The following is a 13,670-nucleotide window of genomic DNA, read 5'->3' on the forward strand; positions in this document are numbered from 1 at the left end:
ATATTTATTGTTTATTGTCATTCTGGAGCGGCAGAATTTCAGTGTCACCATGGGAGATCTTAGTTTTGTTCCTCATATGAGGCAAATGGCTAGAACAGTGTCAGGTACATTGTTCAGTATTTGTTGAGTACATGTATAAATGAGCAACAGAATTCAATTTTCTTTCTTATTTATCGTGTAGCTAAAGCTTACAAAATTTATTATTTCTATGTCTTCCAAATATAATAGGTAATGAAATTCTGTTAAAAAATAAGCTTAATCTAGATTGTATTTGAACCATCACCTATATTTAGGTGATGTTTATTCAGTCAAAAAAAACAGTCAATATGATAATATATTTTACTTTGGCCAGTTTTATTAACTTCTATAAATTATACTATATTAATTATTTATGTAGGGAATCATACTTCCTTTATGATATTGTTTGTACATGGTTAGTGCTTACTTAACTGTTTGCTTTACTATTATTTGTGCAAACAGTATGTCTGATCTATCCCTCAATATAAATACACACACACACACACACACACACACAGACACACACACACAGTGCCAAAAAATGTATACACATTTTAAGAAAAGAAAACTGTATTAAAATTTTAATACTCAATATGTACCAATATGAAAGATGAATACAAGTCATGTTTGACTTCTGCAATTATAAGAGGTGCTCAAAATGGTTACCATCAGCATCCAGACACTTCTGATTACAGTGAACTACTGCTTGAGCAACATTGACCAAAGTGTCCACTTGTATATATATATATTTTTGGCACCCCTGGTGTGTGAGTGTGTGTGTGTGTGTACATATATTGCAATTTATAAAAATACAATCCAGGTTTCTTGCTGTCAATAAATGGCAAGGTCATCAAAAATAAATAAAAAATATAAAACAAGTTATTTACCAAAATTAGCAACTATTTGTAAGTTTCAATAAAATAACCCTTTTTTTCACCTTTTGGGAAATAAATGTAAAAATATGTCACTGATAAAATAATTTTTATTTTTAAAACTTTTATTTTTGTTGACATTGAAATTTTTTATTATGAAACAAAACTCTTAATTCTATTTTTTTTTAAGATTTTTATTGGGGAATTGGGGGAATGGGAACAGTGCTGGGGAATTGGGGGAAGGGGAACAGACAAGTTGCTGCCATTTTGTTCTTCAGTCTAGTTGTGGAGGACGTTGCTCCACTAGCCCAAGTTGGCACCATCATTGCGCTCTTCCCGGGCGAGGCAGATCAGTCGCCGGCTCCTGGACGGCTGCTCACTGCAGCTGCTGGCCGCTCATGCTGGCTGCTGGCTACATACGGTAGCCCATGGCAACCCACTGCCACAGGGGCTGCAGCCTACGCCGTTGCCGGCAACTCATGGCAGCCCAGCTCCAGGTTGAACTGTTGTTCAGCATCTTAGCTGTGAAGGGCAGTGTCACTGGTCCTCATATGTGGGATCCAAACTGGGGCCCTCTAGCATCCCAAGCCAGTTCTTAACCATCGCGCTACTCGGCTGGCCCTCTTAGTTCTATTTTTAATTCCCTAGACTATTAACACTGCTTTGCTATGATTGCAAGAATTGTAAAGGTCAACCTACGAATGAGGTTGGCAGATGAATGCCTGTGTAAATATTTCTGGCTGTCTTGACTGGTTTAACCCATAGCTCAGTAAAATGTGCTATAGGCATAGATTCAGATTTAAGGGCAGTGGTGCCCCCATGTACTGGTTGATGATAAATAAGTCTCTAAACTCAGTGATTATTACTGACAATTCAAATTCAGTATCACTGTAACGAAAGTTGTTGACTTTTTCCTACTGCCTAGAATCACTTTCTCACTCTGGTTTTGCTTTTTCCATTAATGATTTACCTTGTTATAGTCATCCTCATTCAAAAAGTAATATTCCATTTTAGTGTTAAGAAGTATGAACAATGTTTATTTACAATTGAATCCCCTTTACTTAGCAAAGTCCTTGGCTCATTGTAGGTTCTCAATAAATTGTTGGTTAAAAAAATTATTGATTTATGTTTCTATGGCCTCTGACATCAAAAGTTTTCAACAATGAATTAACTATACTTACATTTTTAGAGAGTCTGTGTTGTCTCCACAAGAATGTCTATATTTTGTCTTCAAATATTGGAAGCACTCTATGATAGATTCCCTAATGTCTTTATCATCCTACTTCTCCTTCCTTCTCCCAACTTTCATGAGTCACCTGAAGTTTCTACATCTTTCATGACTCTTTGCCTAACCAGTTAACTAGGGGTCTGGAATATCCTCCCATGAGGTGCAATGATGGATAAAATGACACCTATGTCATCCAGGATCTTGAATGAAATCTATTCTTGAATCCAAAGAGGAATATTCTAGTGGTGTGCTTCCTCAGTCTAAGTTAAAAAGTAGAATAAACACATGTCCCATGTCCCGTAGTCTCTCCCACATGTGTGCAACTCTGATTCTAGGTAAAGTCTCTTTCTCTCGATCTGACATCAAATACTCCTTATTTAGTACTGCTACTTGTGAGAAAAGACATGGAACACACAGTTTACACTCCTTTATTCTCTAGAAGCTTGGAAGCTAATTACAGAAGATGCTGTCATTTTTAGAGGTCATTTTTAGCTATCAACAGAGCCATATCCCAACCCGCCCTCCCAGTAAAAAAAAAGGCCTTTGCACACTTTACTCAAATTCACTCAATTCATTCCTACTACTTTGCCTTTATCTAGATTCTCTGAATGCCCTGTGTATCTGTTAATTTTTACCTAACCAGATTCAAAACTATTTTTCTTTTCACTACTAGATCTCTCAATATATCGATAAAAGTCATAGATTATTTATTTACATTTAGATTTAACTAAATGAAAATTTTTCACTAATATTGATAAGACTACACATTCATTCAATGATTTATATGCTTCTACATTGTGTTTACATTAAAATTTTGACTGTAAGACAAAAGACAAAAACTCCAAATTATTTCTTCCTGAAAAATGTTTATTTTGAAAAGTGGTTGATATGGAAATCCTGAGGAATATGAAGCCTGATGTGCCCCTTTATATTTTATACTATATGATAGTGCTGCATTTATCTTTTGAATGTTTCTAAAAACCTATAAAATGAATGACCCACTTGATATAACGATATGCTCTATCACAAAACTTCAAACATCAGACATACTTGGTGTGCAACTGATTCAAGATAACTGGATGCTATTGATAATTCACTCAACTGTAATGCAATTTCATAGAAGAGACAGAGTCAGACATTGAACTGCCCTGAATATGGATGGGGTACAACCATTACTTGTTTAAAGGAGTTCAAATGGAAAATGGGTACACTAAATGTATGATAGATGCTCCCTAGCCTAGGAGTGAGCATGCTATTGACTCGAATAATTATATTAAGAAAGTACAACATAATCTAAAATTTTCTAAATGCTTTGAAGAGATAAACAAGAAAATTTAATGCAAACACAGTATCTTTAAAATAGTTCATTTTTATGTCTCATTGTAACACAAAATACCAATGGGACATGAATTTATGTCTGAAATGAATGTATACAAAATCAGGATGATAATGGTATGTGCCTAACAGGGTTGTTTTAAAGGTTAAATGGGACACATTAAACAACACACACAGGCATGCACCCATAAACATCCATGCACAGGTACACACACACGTAGAACAGCCTAGCATATAGGAAATACTCATAAATAATAATTGTTATTGTTGTTTTAATATATTTTTATTGTTATTACTTTTATAATTACTGTGTTATTATTTCTATCATCATCATCATCATCAATCACCATTTTTAAAAATTTTAAGTAAGCATTTAAGCTGTTACATACTAGTGACAGAGAAAAAGAAAAGGAGAGAGAGGATACTCAGGATCTGAGAGAATCTAACTAAGTACAGCAAAGTGCAATAATTGGCTGTGTGGGAAGCACACCCTGCACTCACTCACTGCCTGGTTACCTTGGACCAGGTGCTGTCTTCAAAGGAGCAATTCAGCCTGTGGAATGAGCCTGTGTGGCCTGGCTTCCTCACCCAGGCACACACCTACAGGCATGTGTGAGAAAGTACAGCAAGTTCCCAATTTTGAAATCGATCACCTGAGCTGCTGACAATTTCATTTCATACATGCCATTTGACATTTAATTGACTGTTTTACCCTTCTAACATGTCATGGCAATGTATCATAACCCCAAGAATCATCTGAAAGTGATCATCCATCTACTTCTCATTGCTGTCATTCCAGTTGAAGGAAATTCTGGGGTTAGTGCCTCCCAGTGGCCTCACATTCACTGTGTCCAAGTAAGTCTCCTGAAACAGGGAGCAATGCCACTATTTACAACTAACTGCCCAAGCCAGAAATCCCGTCTCCTGATGCCTCTCTACCTGTACCCTCCTCCACATGCTTCTAATCCACCCATGTAAATGCCTCCCATGCATGAGTCACTCCTCCTGGTGCCACACAACACGTGTGCATGGTGGCCGCCCCCAAGTACCCCTTCTAACCTCTTTTCAGTGAACAGACCTGCATGGGATCAGCAGCACTCACACACAGCCATTTGCCTCAGCGTTCTCTGGAAACCAGCGGAGTTGGTAAATCAGGTAAAGCCCTGACAATGACAGCAGGAGAGTGGTAGTTGGGGCTGGAGGCACATCCCCCTGGTCCCTTTAATCTGTGTGTGATCACAGGGACTCCACAGCAACACTCCCTGAGCCCCAGGGGATTTGCTATTGATCATTATAATGTAGGAATATTAATGGGAAGTAACCCACCAAATTGTTAAAAAAATTCACTGCGAAGGGGAAAAGGCAGGAAGTTGCTCCATGATAATTGTTTGATCTCCTTAGTATTCCTATCATCATCAAGTTTAGGGTTAAGGATCTAATATAATCCCAGGATAGATAGAAACTCAAAGTATTTTAATACTGTAATGATAGTTTAAGCAATTGTTTGCCTCCAATTTCTTCCTACATAAATATACTTCTTCCTCAAGTCTATGTTCTTTCTGGAACATAGTTTTGAGGATGCACATGATCTTCTGGGTGATACTCAATGTGCATTCCATTCCATTTATATTTTGAAATCTCTCCCTATCTCTATTAATAGTTCCAATGAAATTAAACTATTTATATATACATGCCATTTTCTTGCATCTTTGTCACACCTATATTTTTTCTTCCACATAAACACTTTCCCACAATTTCTTAGGGCTTTAAGGTCTTGCAATCTTAAGATTTTGTATAAAATTCTTCTTCCTTGGAGACTTTCTCTCTTTAGATCTCTCTTTGCTTCTCTTTCTTGCTCAAACTGGACTGTTCTGTCAGGACACCATGTTTGGTCTACAGGCTGTCTGTGTTCATGAGTGTTTTCTGCATCTAGAAGGTGACCTCCTCTTTCCTACTTGACCTGGCCATCGAGGACCCCCATGGCCCTGTTCTCTCACTCCATTAAACTGTGCATCCCAGTAGAGGAGACTGCTGCCAAGTCCTTTCACATCTAACACAGTGGGCTCCATGGCACCCCAGGGGCCCACGAACCACCCCTCCTCTGTGGTGCCAGATGCTGTTCACACCATTCAGGTGTCTACTTCAATGTTACTTCTTCCAGAATGACTGAGAGGCATGGGGTGAGGCCTCATTCCAGGCATTTGCTTCACAGTAGCTGAGAGTTTGCAGGGAAGAGGGGGATAAATGGTTTGGGAAGGTGAAGAAGAAGCAGGGAAGACACCTGTAGGGAACCAGAGGTCTGTAGTAAGGGTTAAGCCTGAGAGCTGGCAGGCTGACAGGCTCTCAGGCCCTGGTGAGCAGTGTGGAAAGGTTGGCTGCTGAGGAGAAAACAGCCAACAGCCTTGAAAGCTACAGAATAGATTGCCATCCTGTTAACAGTTTCTGCTTGCTATACTTTGTTTTGTCTCTCTTCGGAAAGATTGCTTCCAAGGAATTTGTTCCCTGGAGGGGGGGGGGCTATTCCCTCAAGGTCCCAAAAACCCACTACCCTAGGAAAATTACTTTTGCTATAAAAGGTGTATATAAATAATAAACGAGGCCACTCTCTGCCATCAGCATTGGGTGAACCTCCTGTCCCCAGCTTTCGTCTCTAGTCTCTTTCTTTCCCAGTCTCCCACCCAGTCCTCTCAGGTACCTTTTTGGTGGGCTGCTGGCTGATGAGTCGGGAACGCTTGGTTGGTGCGCGGGTTGCATCAGATACCTATCACCTTTAAGACCTGCTGCACGTTGCTTCTGGGAAAAAACACTGCTGTCCTTGAGAGGGTGACATTGGGAGTTGCTTTACCAGGGTACAACCAAAGGTGGAAGTGAAGGGAACATGTGGGTGGTGATCAGTCCTACTTTTGTGACTGGCCCTTTCCTAAATGCAAGCTTTAAAAAGTCAGATAGCTGAGTTCAGATCTGTATGAAGGTGGACCGTGAATTTTGCCCTGATAAGCTTGTCCCCAGTTTTCATAAATGAGAACATTGAACTAACCTTATAAATTTACCGTGAACATTAAATGAGAACATGAAAGTGAAATGTTAGGCAACATGCAGTCACAAAGTAATTAATGAATGAAATGTATTTTATTGTATCTCATTGCTATTATTACAGTTATTTGAGGATGTAAACTATTTTTCCATTCCCCCCCCATGAAGGTCTACCTAATCCACTTAATGTATCTTAAAGAGACTATAGAGATAAAATATTTAATGAAATTATCCTTTGATAAAAGTATGACTATGTTTAGGAGAACAAGGTTTAAAATACAAAAAAAATCAAGCTCCATTACAAACTCTGAAGCATGGCAAATTCCTCAGTTAGCATTTCCTCTAAAGTCTGTAGATTCCACTTTGAAAGACCCCTGGGAACCTGCAGAGCTGGATCTGTCCCATGCTCCCAAAGAAGAATGATCATCTTCTTTAGATCATTCTTCTCTTTATTCCACATGAGATAGGAAAACAGTTCCAACTAAAATGCTATTAAAAAAAAAGTTATGAAAGACAGGTTCAGATTAAGCAAAGGTAAAATTACAAAGGTAAAAAAAATTAAACAGTTTCTTTATTTTTATTTTTTTATTAAATTTTTGGGGTGACATTGGTTAATAAAATTATGTTTCTTTTTTATTAAATTTATTTGGGTGACAATGGTTAGTAAAGTTGCATAGGTTTCAGGTGCACAATTCTGTAATACATCATCAATATATCACATTGTGTGTTCATCACCCAGAGTCAGTTCTCCTTCTATCCCCACATATTTGACCCCTTTTTCCTTTTCTACCACCCCTACTCATCCCTTACCCTCTGGTAACCACTAAACTGTTCTCTGTGTCTATGAGTTTTTGCTTGTTTGTTTGTTTTGTTGATTTGTTGCTTTCAGTTTTATATCCCACATATCAGTGAAATCATATGGTTCTCAACTTTTTCTATCTGGCTTACTTCTTTTAGCATGATAATCTCAAGATCTATCCATGTTGTTGAAAATGGCACTATTTCATCTTTTCTTACAGCCAAATAATATTCCATTGTGTATATATACCACATCTTCTTTATCCAATCATCTTTGGAAGGACACTTTGGTTTTTTCATGTCTTGGCCACTGTGAATAATGCTGCAATGAACATAGGGGTACATATATTTTTATGGATAAATGTTTTCAGATTTTGGGGGAGGAATTGCTAAGTCATATGGTAATTCTATTCTCAATTTTTTGAGGAACCCCCACACTGCCTTCCAAAGTAGCTGTACCAATTTACATTCCCACCAAGCAGTGTACAAGGGTTCCTTTTTCTCCACATCCTCTTCAACACTTGTTATTATTTGTCTTGTTGATAATAGCCATTTTAACTGATGTGAGGTGATATCTCATTGTGGTTTTGACTTTCACTTCCTTAATAGCTAGTGAAGTTGAGTATTTTTTCATATACCATATTTTGCTGTGTATAATGCACACTTTTTTGCTCAAATTGTGAGGGAAAAATAAGGATGCACATTATACATGGGTGTTACTAATTCCATATCTATATAAGTGTTTTTAATTTTTTAATTTATGTTGATGAGTTAAAAGTGTAGCTCTAGAAATCAATAATGATATCTGTATGCAAAATAATACCCTGGAATATAATTGGTTTTATTGAACTTACAAAGAACTTGTAACAATGAAAAGTTCTTGGCCTATGATGCATAAATATCATAATATTACGGGTACATAAAATTTCTTGTGCTTTGTATCTGTTCTTGTGTTTTGCATTTGTTACATAAAATTTCTTATACCATAATGTTAAAAAATAAATGCTAAAATTTCTTTATAATACAAAAACAAGCACTTAAATGTAAACAAATAAAAATTTGAATTAAAAAATGAAAATGAAAGATTTTTTCCCTGAAAGTTTGGGCCAAAACTGTGGTTGCTCATTATACACGAAAACACATTACACACGGCAAAATACAGTATCTGTTGGCCATTTGTATGTCTTCTTTGGAAAAGTGTCTGTTCAGGCCCTCTGTTCATTTTTAAATTGTTTGGGTTTTTTTTTGTGGTTGAGTTGTATGAGTCTTTTATATATTTTGGATATTAGCCCCTTATCAGAGGTGTTGGTTGAAAATATCTCCTCCCATTTGATTGGTTTCACCTTTGTTTTGTTGATGGTTTCTTTTGCTGTTCAGAAGCTTTTTAGTTTAATATAGTTCCATTTGTTTATTTTTGCTTTTACTTCTCTTGCCTTTGAGGACAAATTCATAAAATCCTCTTTGAACCAAGGTCCATAAATTTAATACCTATGCTTTTTTTAATGCAATTTATTGTTTCAGGTTTTTTTTTTAAAGATTTTTATTGGGGAATTGGGGGGATGGGAACAGTGCTGGGGAATTGGGGAAAGGGGAACAGACAAGTTGCTGTCGTTTTGTTCTTCAGTCTAGTTGTGGAGGATGTTGCTTCACTGGCCCAAGTTGGCACCATCATTGCGCTCTTCTCTGGCGAGGCAGATCAGTCGCTGGCTTCTGGACAGCCGCTCACTGCGGCTGCTGGCCGCTCACGCTGGCTGCTGGCCACACACGGTAGTCCATGGCAATCCACTGCCACAGGGACTGCAGCCCACGCCGTCGCCGGCGACTCATAGGCAGCCCAGCTCCAGGTTGAGCTGTTGTTCAGCATCTTAGCTGTGGAGGGCAGTGTTACTGGCCCTCATATGTGGGATCCGAACCGGGGCCCTCTGGCATCCCAAGCGAGTTCTTAACCATCGCGCCACTCGGCCGGCCCTGTTTCAGGTTTTATATTTAGGCCTTTAATTCATTTTGAGTTAATTTTGGTGTATGGTGACAGCAGTCAGGTTTCTTTCTTTTGCATGTGGTTTTCCAATTTCGCATGCACCATTTATTGAAGAGGCTTTCAAGTGTACAATTCTATAATACATCATCTATATTTTGCATTATGTGTTCACCGCCTGAACTCAAATCTCCTTCTTCTAACATTTTATTTTAAACTATTATCTTACAGTTGATTTTGTATTTAGTTGCTTAGTCTTTGGAGAACACATAAATCTAAGCATGGATTTAAATTTATAAATATATAAATTATTCCCTTTGCAAAACCAACAGCCTCTTTAAATGTGCCAAATTTATTGGTGGAAATTGTTGCAGTTATATACTCATCTACCAGTAAAATATAAGAAATATATCCTGAACACCCAAATCCTAAATTTTGTAACCTATTTTCTATCCTTTTTTGGATAAAAATTACCTAATAGAAAAAATGTTTCAGATTTTCAATGACATGATTCCACAAATGGAATTGGAATATTTTGTTACTATGTATAACTAAAACAAAGAAAGAAATAAAATTACAACTCAAACCAATGGGTGTAGTGGAAGTGATGTATTACATAAATATCCAGCTTAATGAAATGTTAATTTTTTAGAAATGAATGAAAACAGATTTGTCAGAAAAAAATAACAAGTAACCCAACATATTTTATTTGAAATATTTCAAATAGTTTTATGAACCTCATATACTATTTACTAGAGAACCACCAACCACCAAGTTCTGTTTGCTTTGGAAACTTCTATTATTTTTTTCAAAGATGAAAAAGATAGTTCACAAAGGAAGATACACACAGACAACGAGCCATTGCAAAAGTCCTGAACATCATTAGCTATTAGATAAATGCAAATTGAAGCAGAAATGAGCTAGTACACCCATACTAGAATAGCTAAGATGCAAAAGGTTGACTTTACCCACAAATGCCAGTTGGAGCAACAGGTACTTGTGCTTTGCTGGTGGAAGTGTAAAATCAAACAACTACTTTGAAAAACAGTTTACTAAAATGTTAATTGCATGTCTATCAAAAGAAGTAAAAACATAATGATCACAAAAAAGGAGATTAATAGCAGTGTTAGTCATAACAGTTCCAGACTGAAAAGAACCCATATGTCCATAAACAAAATAGTAGGTAAACAAATGATAATATATTCAGAAAATAGAATATTACTTAACAATAAAAAAGAGCAAATAACTGATACATGTAAAATTTGAAAGGATCTTTAAAAACATATAAAACTGAGGGAAATAAATAACATAAAAATACCCACTATAGGGCCAGCTGAGTGGCTCTGTTGGTTAAGAGCTCACTCAAGATTGTGAGCTCTGAGCAACAGGGTCGCTGGTTCAATTCCCGGCCCGAGCTGAGCTGCCGCTGAGCTGCCAACAGGTAGCAGAATGGCTCAGCTAAGAAAAAAAACAAAACAAAAACAAACAGAAAACCTACTAAAGGTTTCATTGATATGAAATTCTGAAAAACTAAAGGAGAGAGATATCAGTCCAGTGGTTGTGTCTGGGGTTCATGTATCACCGGAAAAAGGCATGCAGGACCTTCCTGGAGTTTTGTAAGTTGTGTCTCTTGATAGTGAATGTGAGTTACAAGTACATATATTATTGAAACTGAATGAAATATACACTTAAGATGTAAGCCTTTTACTGTTTGTATATTATACCTCAATTAAAACAAATTTTAACAATTAATCTGCACAATTGCTTGACTACTTAGCTCATCCTTTGAACAAATATTTATTGTGGGGTGTGATATAGACACACTTTATTACAGATTTGTGATTCACAGATTTTTAACAACCCACAACTTGATTTATATATGACAACCTAGTCAAACGAACCCAAAGTATGGAGATCCTTATAAAATTCAAAGTAAAATAGGATTGAAAAAACCAGATGTAGATATAAATACATATATACCTTCTTTCTATGAAATCCCACACTCTCAGTTTGTATGGCTTTGACATTTGGGGCAAATCGATGTAATCTTAGTCATGACTTAAGGCAGCACAGTTACCTAGACACTTTCTCAGGGCCCCCTTGACCTCGCTGTTCCTCAGACTGTAGATGAGGGGGTTCAGCACAGGGGTGAAGATGGTATAGAATGCTGACACCACCTTATCATGGTTGGCCACCCTGTAGGACGTGGGTCTCGTGTAGGTAAAAATGGCAGCTGCATAAAAGAGTCCCACCACACACAGATGTGAGGAGCAGGTGGCAAAAGCCTTCTTGAGGACTTCTCCTGAATACATCTGGAGAACAGCAGAAAGGATGAGACATAGGAGGTCATGATGAGGGAAAAACCAAAAGCATCAACACACAGCAGATGTACATGTCATTTTTGAAGACAGACGTGTCAGCACAAGCCAAACGCACCAGAGTGGGGACCTCACAGAAGAAATGGGCCATCTCATGAGTACTGCAATATGGGAAGCTCAGGGTAGCAGCAGCCTGCATGAGCCCATCAAGCTGCTGCCAGGAACCAAGACCCCAAAGTCATTCTCTGGCATAATGACCAGCTCATGAGGATGTGGTACCTCAGTGGGTGGCAAACAGCACCGTAGTGGTCGTAGGACATGGTTTCTAAAAGGAAGCTCTCTCCGCCACCCATTGTGAGCGAGACAAAGATCTGTAGCCCACATCCAACTGGGGAGATGGACTTCTTGCCAGTCAAGTAGTCAGCAGACATTTTGGGCACAATGATGGCAGCCAGCAGCATGTCCATGAGGGAGAGTTGGCTCAGGAGAAAGTATATGGGAGTGTGGAGCTGGGGGTCCCAGTGAATCAGGAGAAGCATGAGGGCATTGCCCACTAGGGAGGAGAAGGCAATTGTCAGGACCATCACAAAGAGAAGTAGTTGGGGTACTGCGTGCTCGAACAACCCTAGGCGGATGAAGTCTGAGGTGGTGTTTCTCATGTCTATGCCTTCTGCTGGTGTGACACTGCGAGTGAAGGAAGAGATGAGAGAATGTTCACTGTATTTAAATGACTACTCCTTGAAAGGCATTTGTGTGAAAATGATGAAACCTGGTTTAGATCCTTCATCTGATTTTGCAAAAAATTTTTAACTTGGGCTGGAGTATGACTCAATAGCTGAAGTTGCTCTTCTGGGAGCCATGTAGAAAAGGTAGGGGCTGGGTAGGCAGTCACACACTTTTCTGGGTCACAGCTGCAAGCTGGCTATTTCCATTTCTTGGGGGTTGCTGCACCTCTGTAATCTGAGACTACTACATTCAGGGACGAGTTTAAGACCCTGGAAGGGCAGGGGTGGGGTCCTGGTAATGGAGTTGTTTTTGCTTTCTGTCTGAGAGAGCCCAGCCACAGTTTTGAGCTGAGGCTTCTGCCTCAGACACTGGGCACCGCTGTGCTCTATGCTGAACTCTCGGAGGGACTGCGGGGCATAGGGAGGGATTCCATCACCTTGCTGCTGTAACAATCTCTGGTCTGCTTACTGGGGCCCCGTGTTGCTGCAGGTGCGAATGTGGGCTGCATCTCCGCATGCCTCTTTTCCCTGTTCTCCCACTTGCCCGGTTTGCCCACCTTCAGGAAATCATATGAGTCTCTTAGTTGTTCTGTGTGATGAGCAGAGGTTCCTTTGATGAGTTACAGCTGTTCAATATATGGTAAATTCCAGGAGAGAACTCAGGGAGCCCACCTCACTGCCGCCATTACTCAAATTAATCCCATTTTGAATGAGCCATCCTGCCTGAGGGACATCAACTTTCCACAGATGGAAAAAGTAAACTTTAGTAATAATTGGCTATCTTTAAAGTTATAAAAATAAATCATAAGACTCATAAATGAAACTCTGCTCTGTTGTTTTCCAGTAAACACTCTGCTGCTTGGAGAAGAAATAAACCATTCTTCAACCCGTGATTATCTCTTTGATTAAGTAGATAAGAAAACTACTTATGTATAGTACCAGGTGGATACTAGGCTAATCAGGGGGAATCGCTTCATAAATTATGTAAATGTCTAACCACTATGCTGTACAACTGAAACTAATATAAAACAACATTGACTGTCAACTGTAATTGAAAATAAATTTTTTAAAAAAGAAACCTAGTCATAAAATTAGTGTCATTATTTTTGTTATCTTTTGTGAACATCAATGATTAGAAAGTCTCACACTATCAAGTGAGATTTGAGCAATAAAAATATATGGTGCCCATTAACATTTCCTAGATGGAAAGAAACAGGTTCTGATTTAAAAACAGACATTGGTTGATGAGATGTCCCTATACCATTTGTACAGAAACTTTACTCCAAGGGGGAGGGCAACTTAGCCGGATGGTGTTAACAGATAAAGTAGCCCCAGTGTCCTCATGGCCCCTAGAGCAACCCTATGCTT

General features: G+C 38.5%; 1 protein-coding gene across 1 annotated transcript; it reads right to left on the bottom strand.

The window, feature by feature from the left end:
* Nucleotides 1-11,307: 11,307 nt before the first annotated feature.
* On the bottom strand, nucleotides 11,308-12,988 carry LOC109377308 (olfactory receptor 2T33-like). The gene is given in 5 exon segments (XM_019633621.1): nucleotides 11,308-11,597; nucleotides 11,600-11,623; nucleotides 11,626-11,785; nucleotides 11,787-12,261; nucleotides 12,975-12,988. Coding segments are annotated over 5 exon segments (963 nt in total).
* Nucleotides 12,989-13,670: the final 682 nt, after the last annotated feature.

The sequence above is a fragment of the Hipposideros armiger genome, unplaced genomic scaffold (genome assembly GCF_001890085.2).
Source record: "Hipposideros armiger isolate ML-2016 unplaced genomic scaffold, ASM189008v1 scaffold_1361, whole genome shotgun sequence".
Lineage (NCBI taxonomy): Eukaryota > Metazoa > Chordata > Mammalia > Chiroptera > Hipposideridae > Hipposideros > Hipposideros armiger.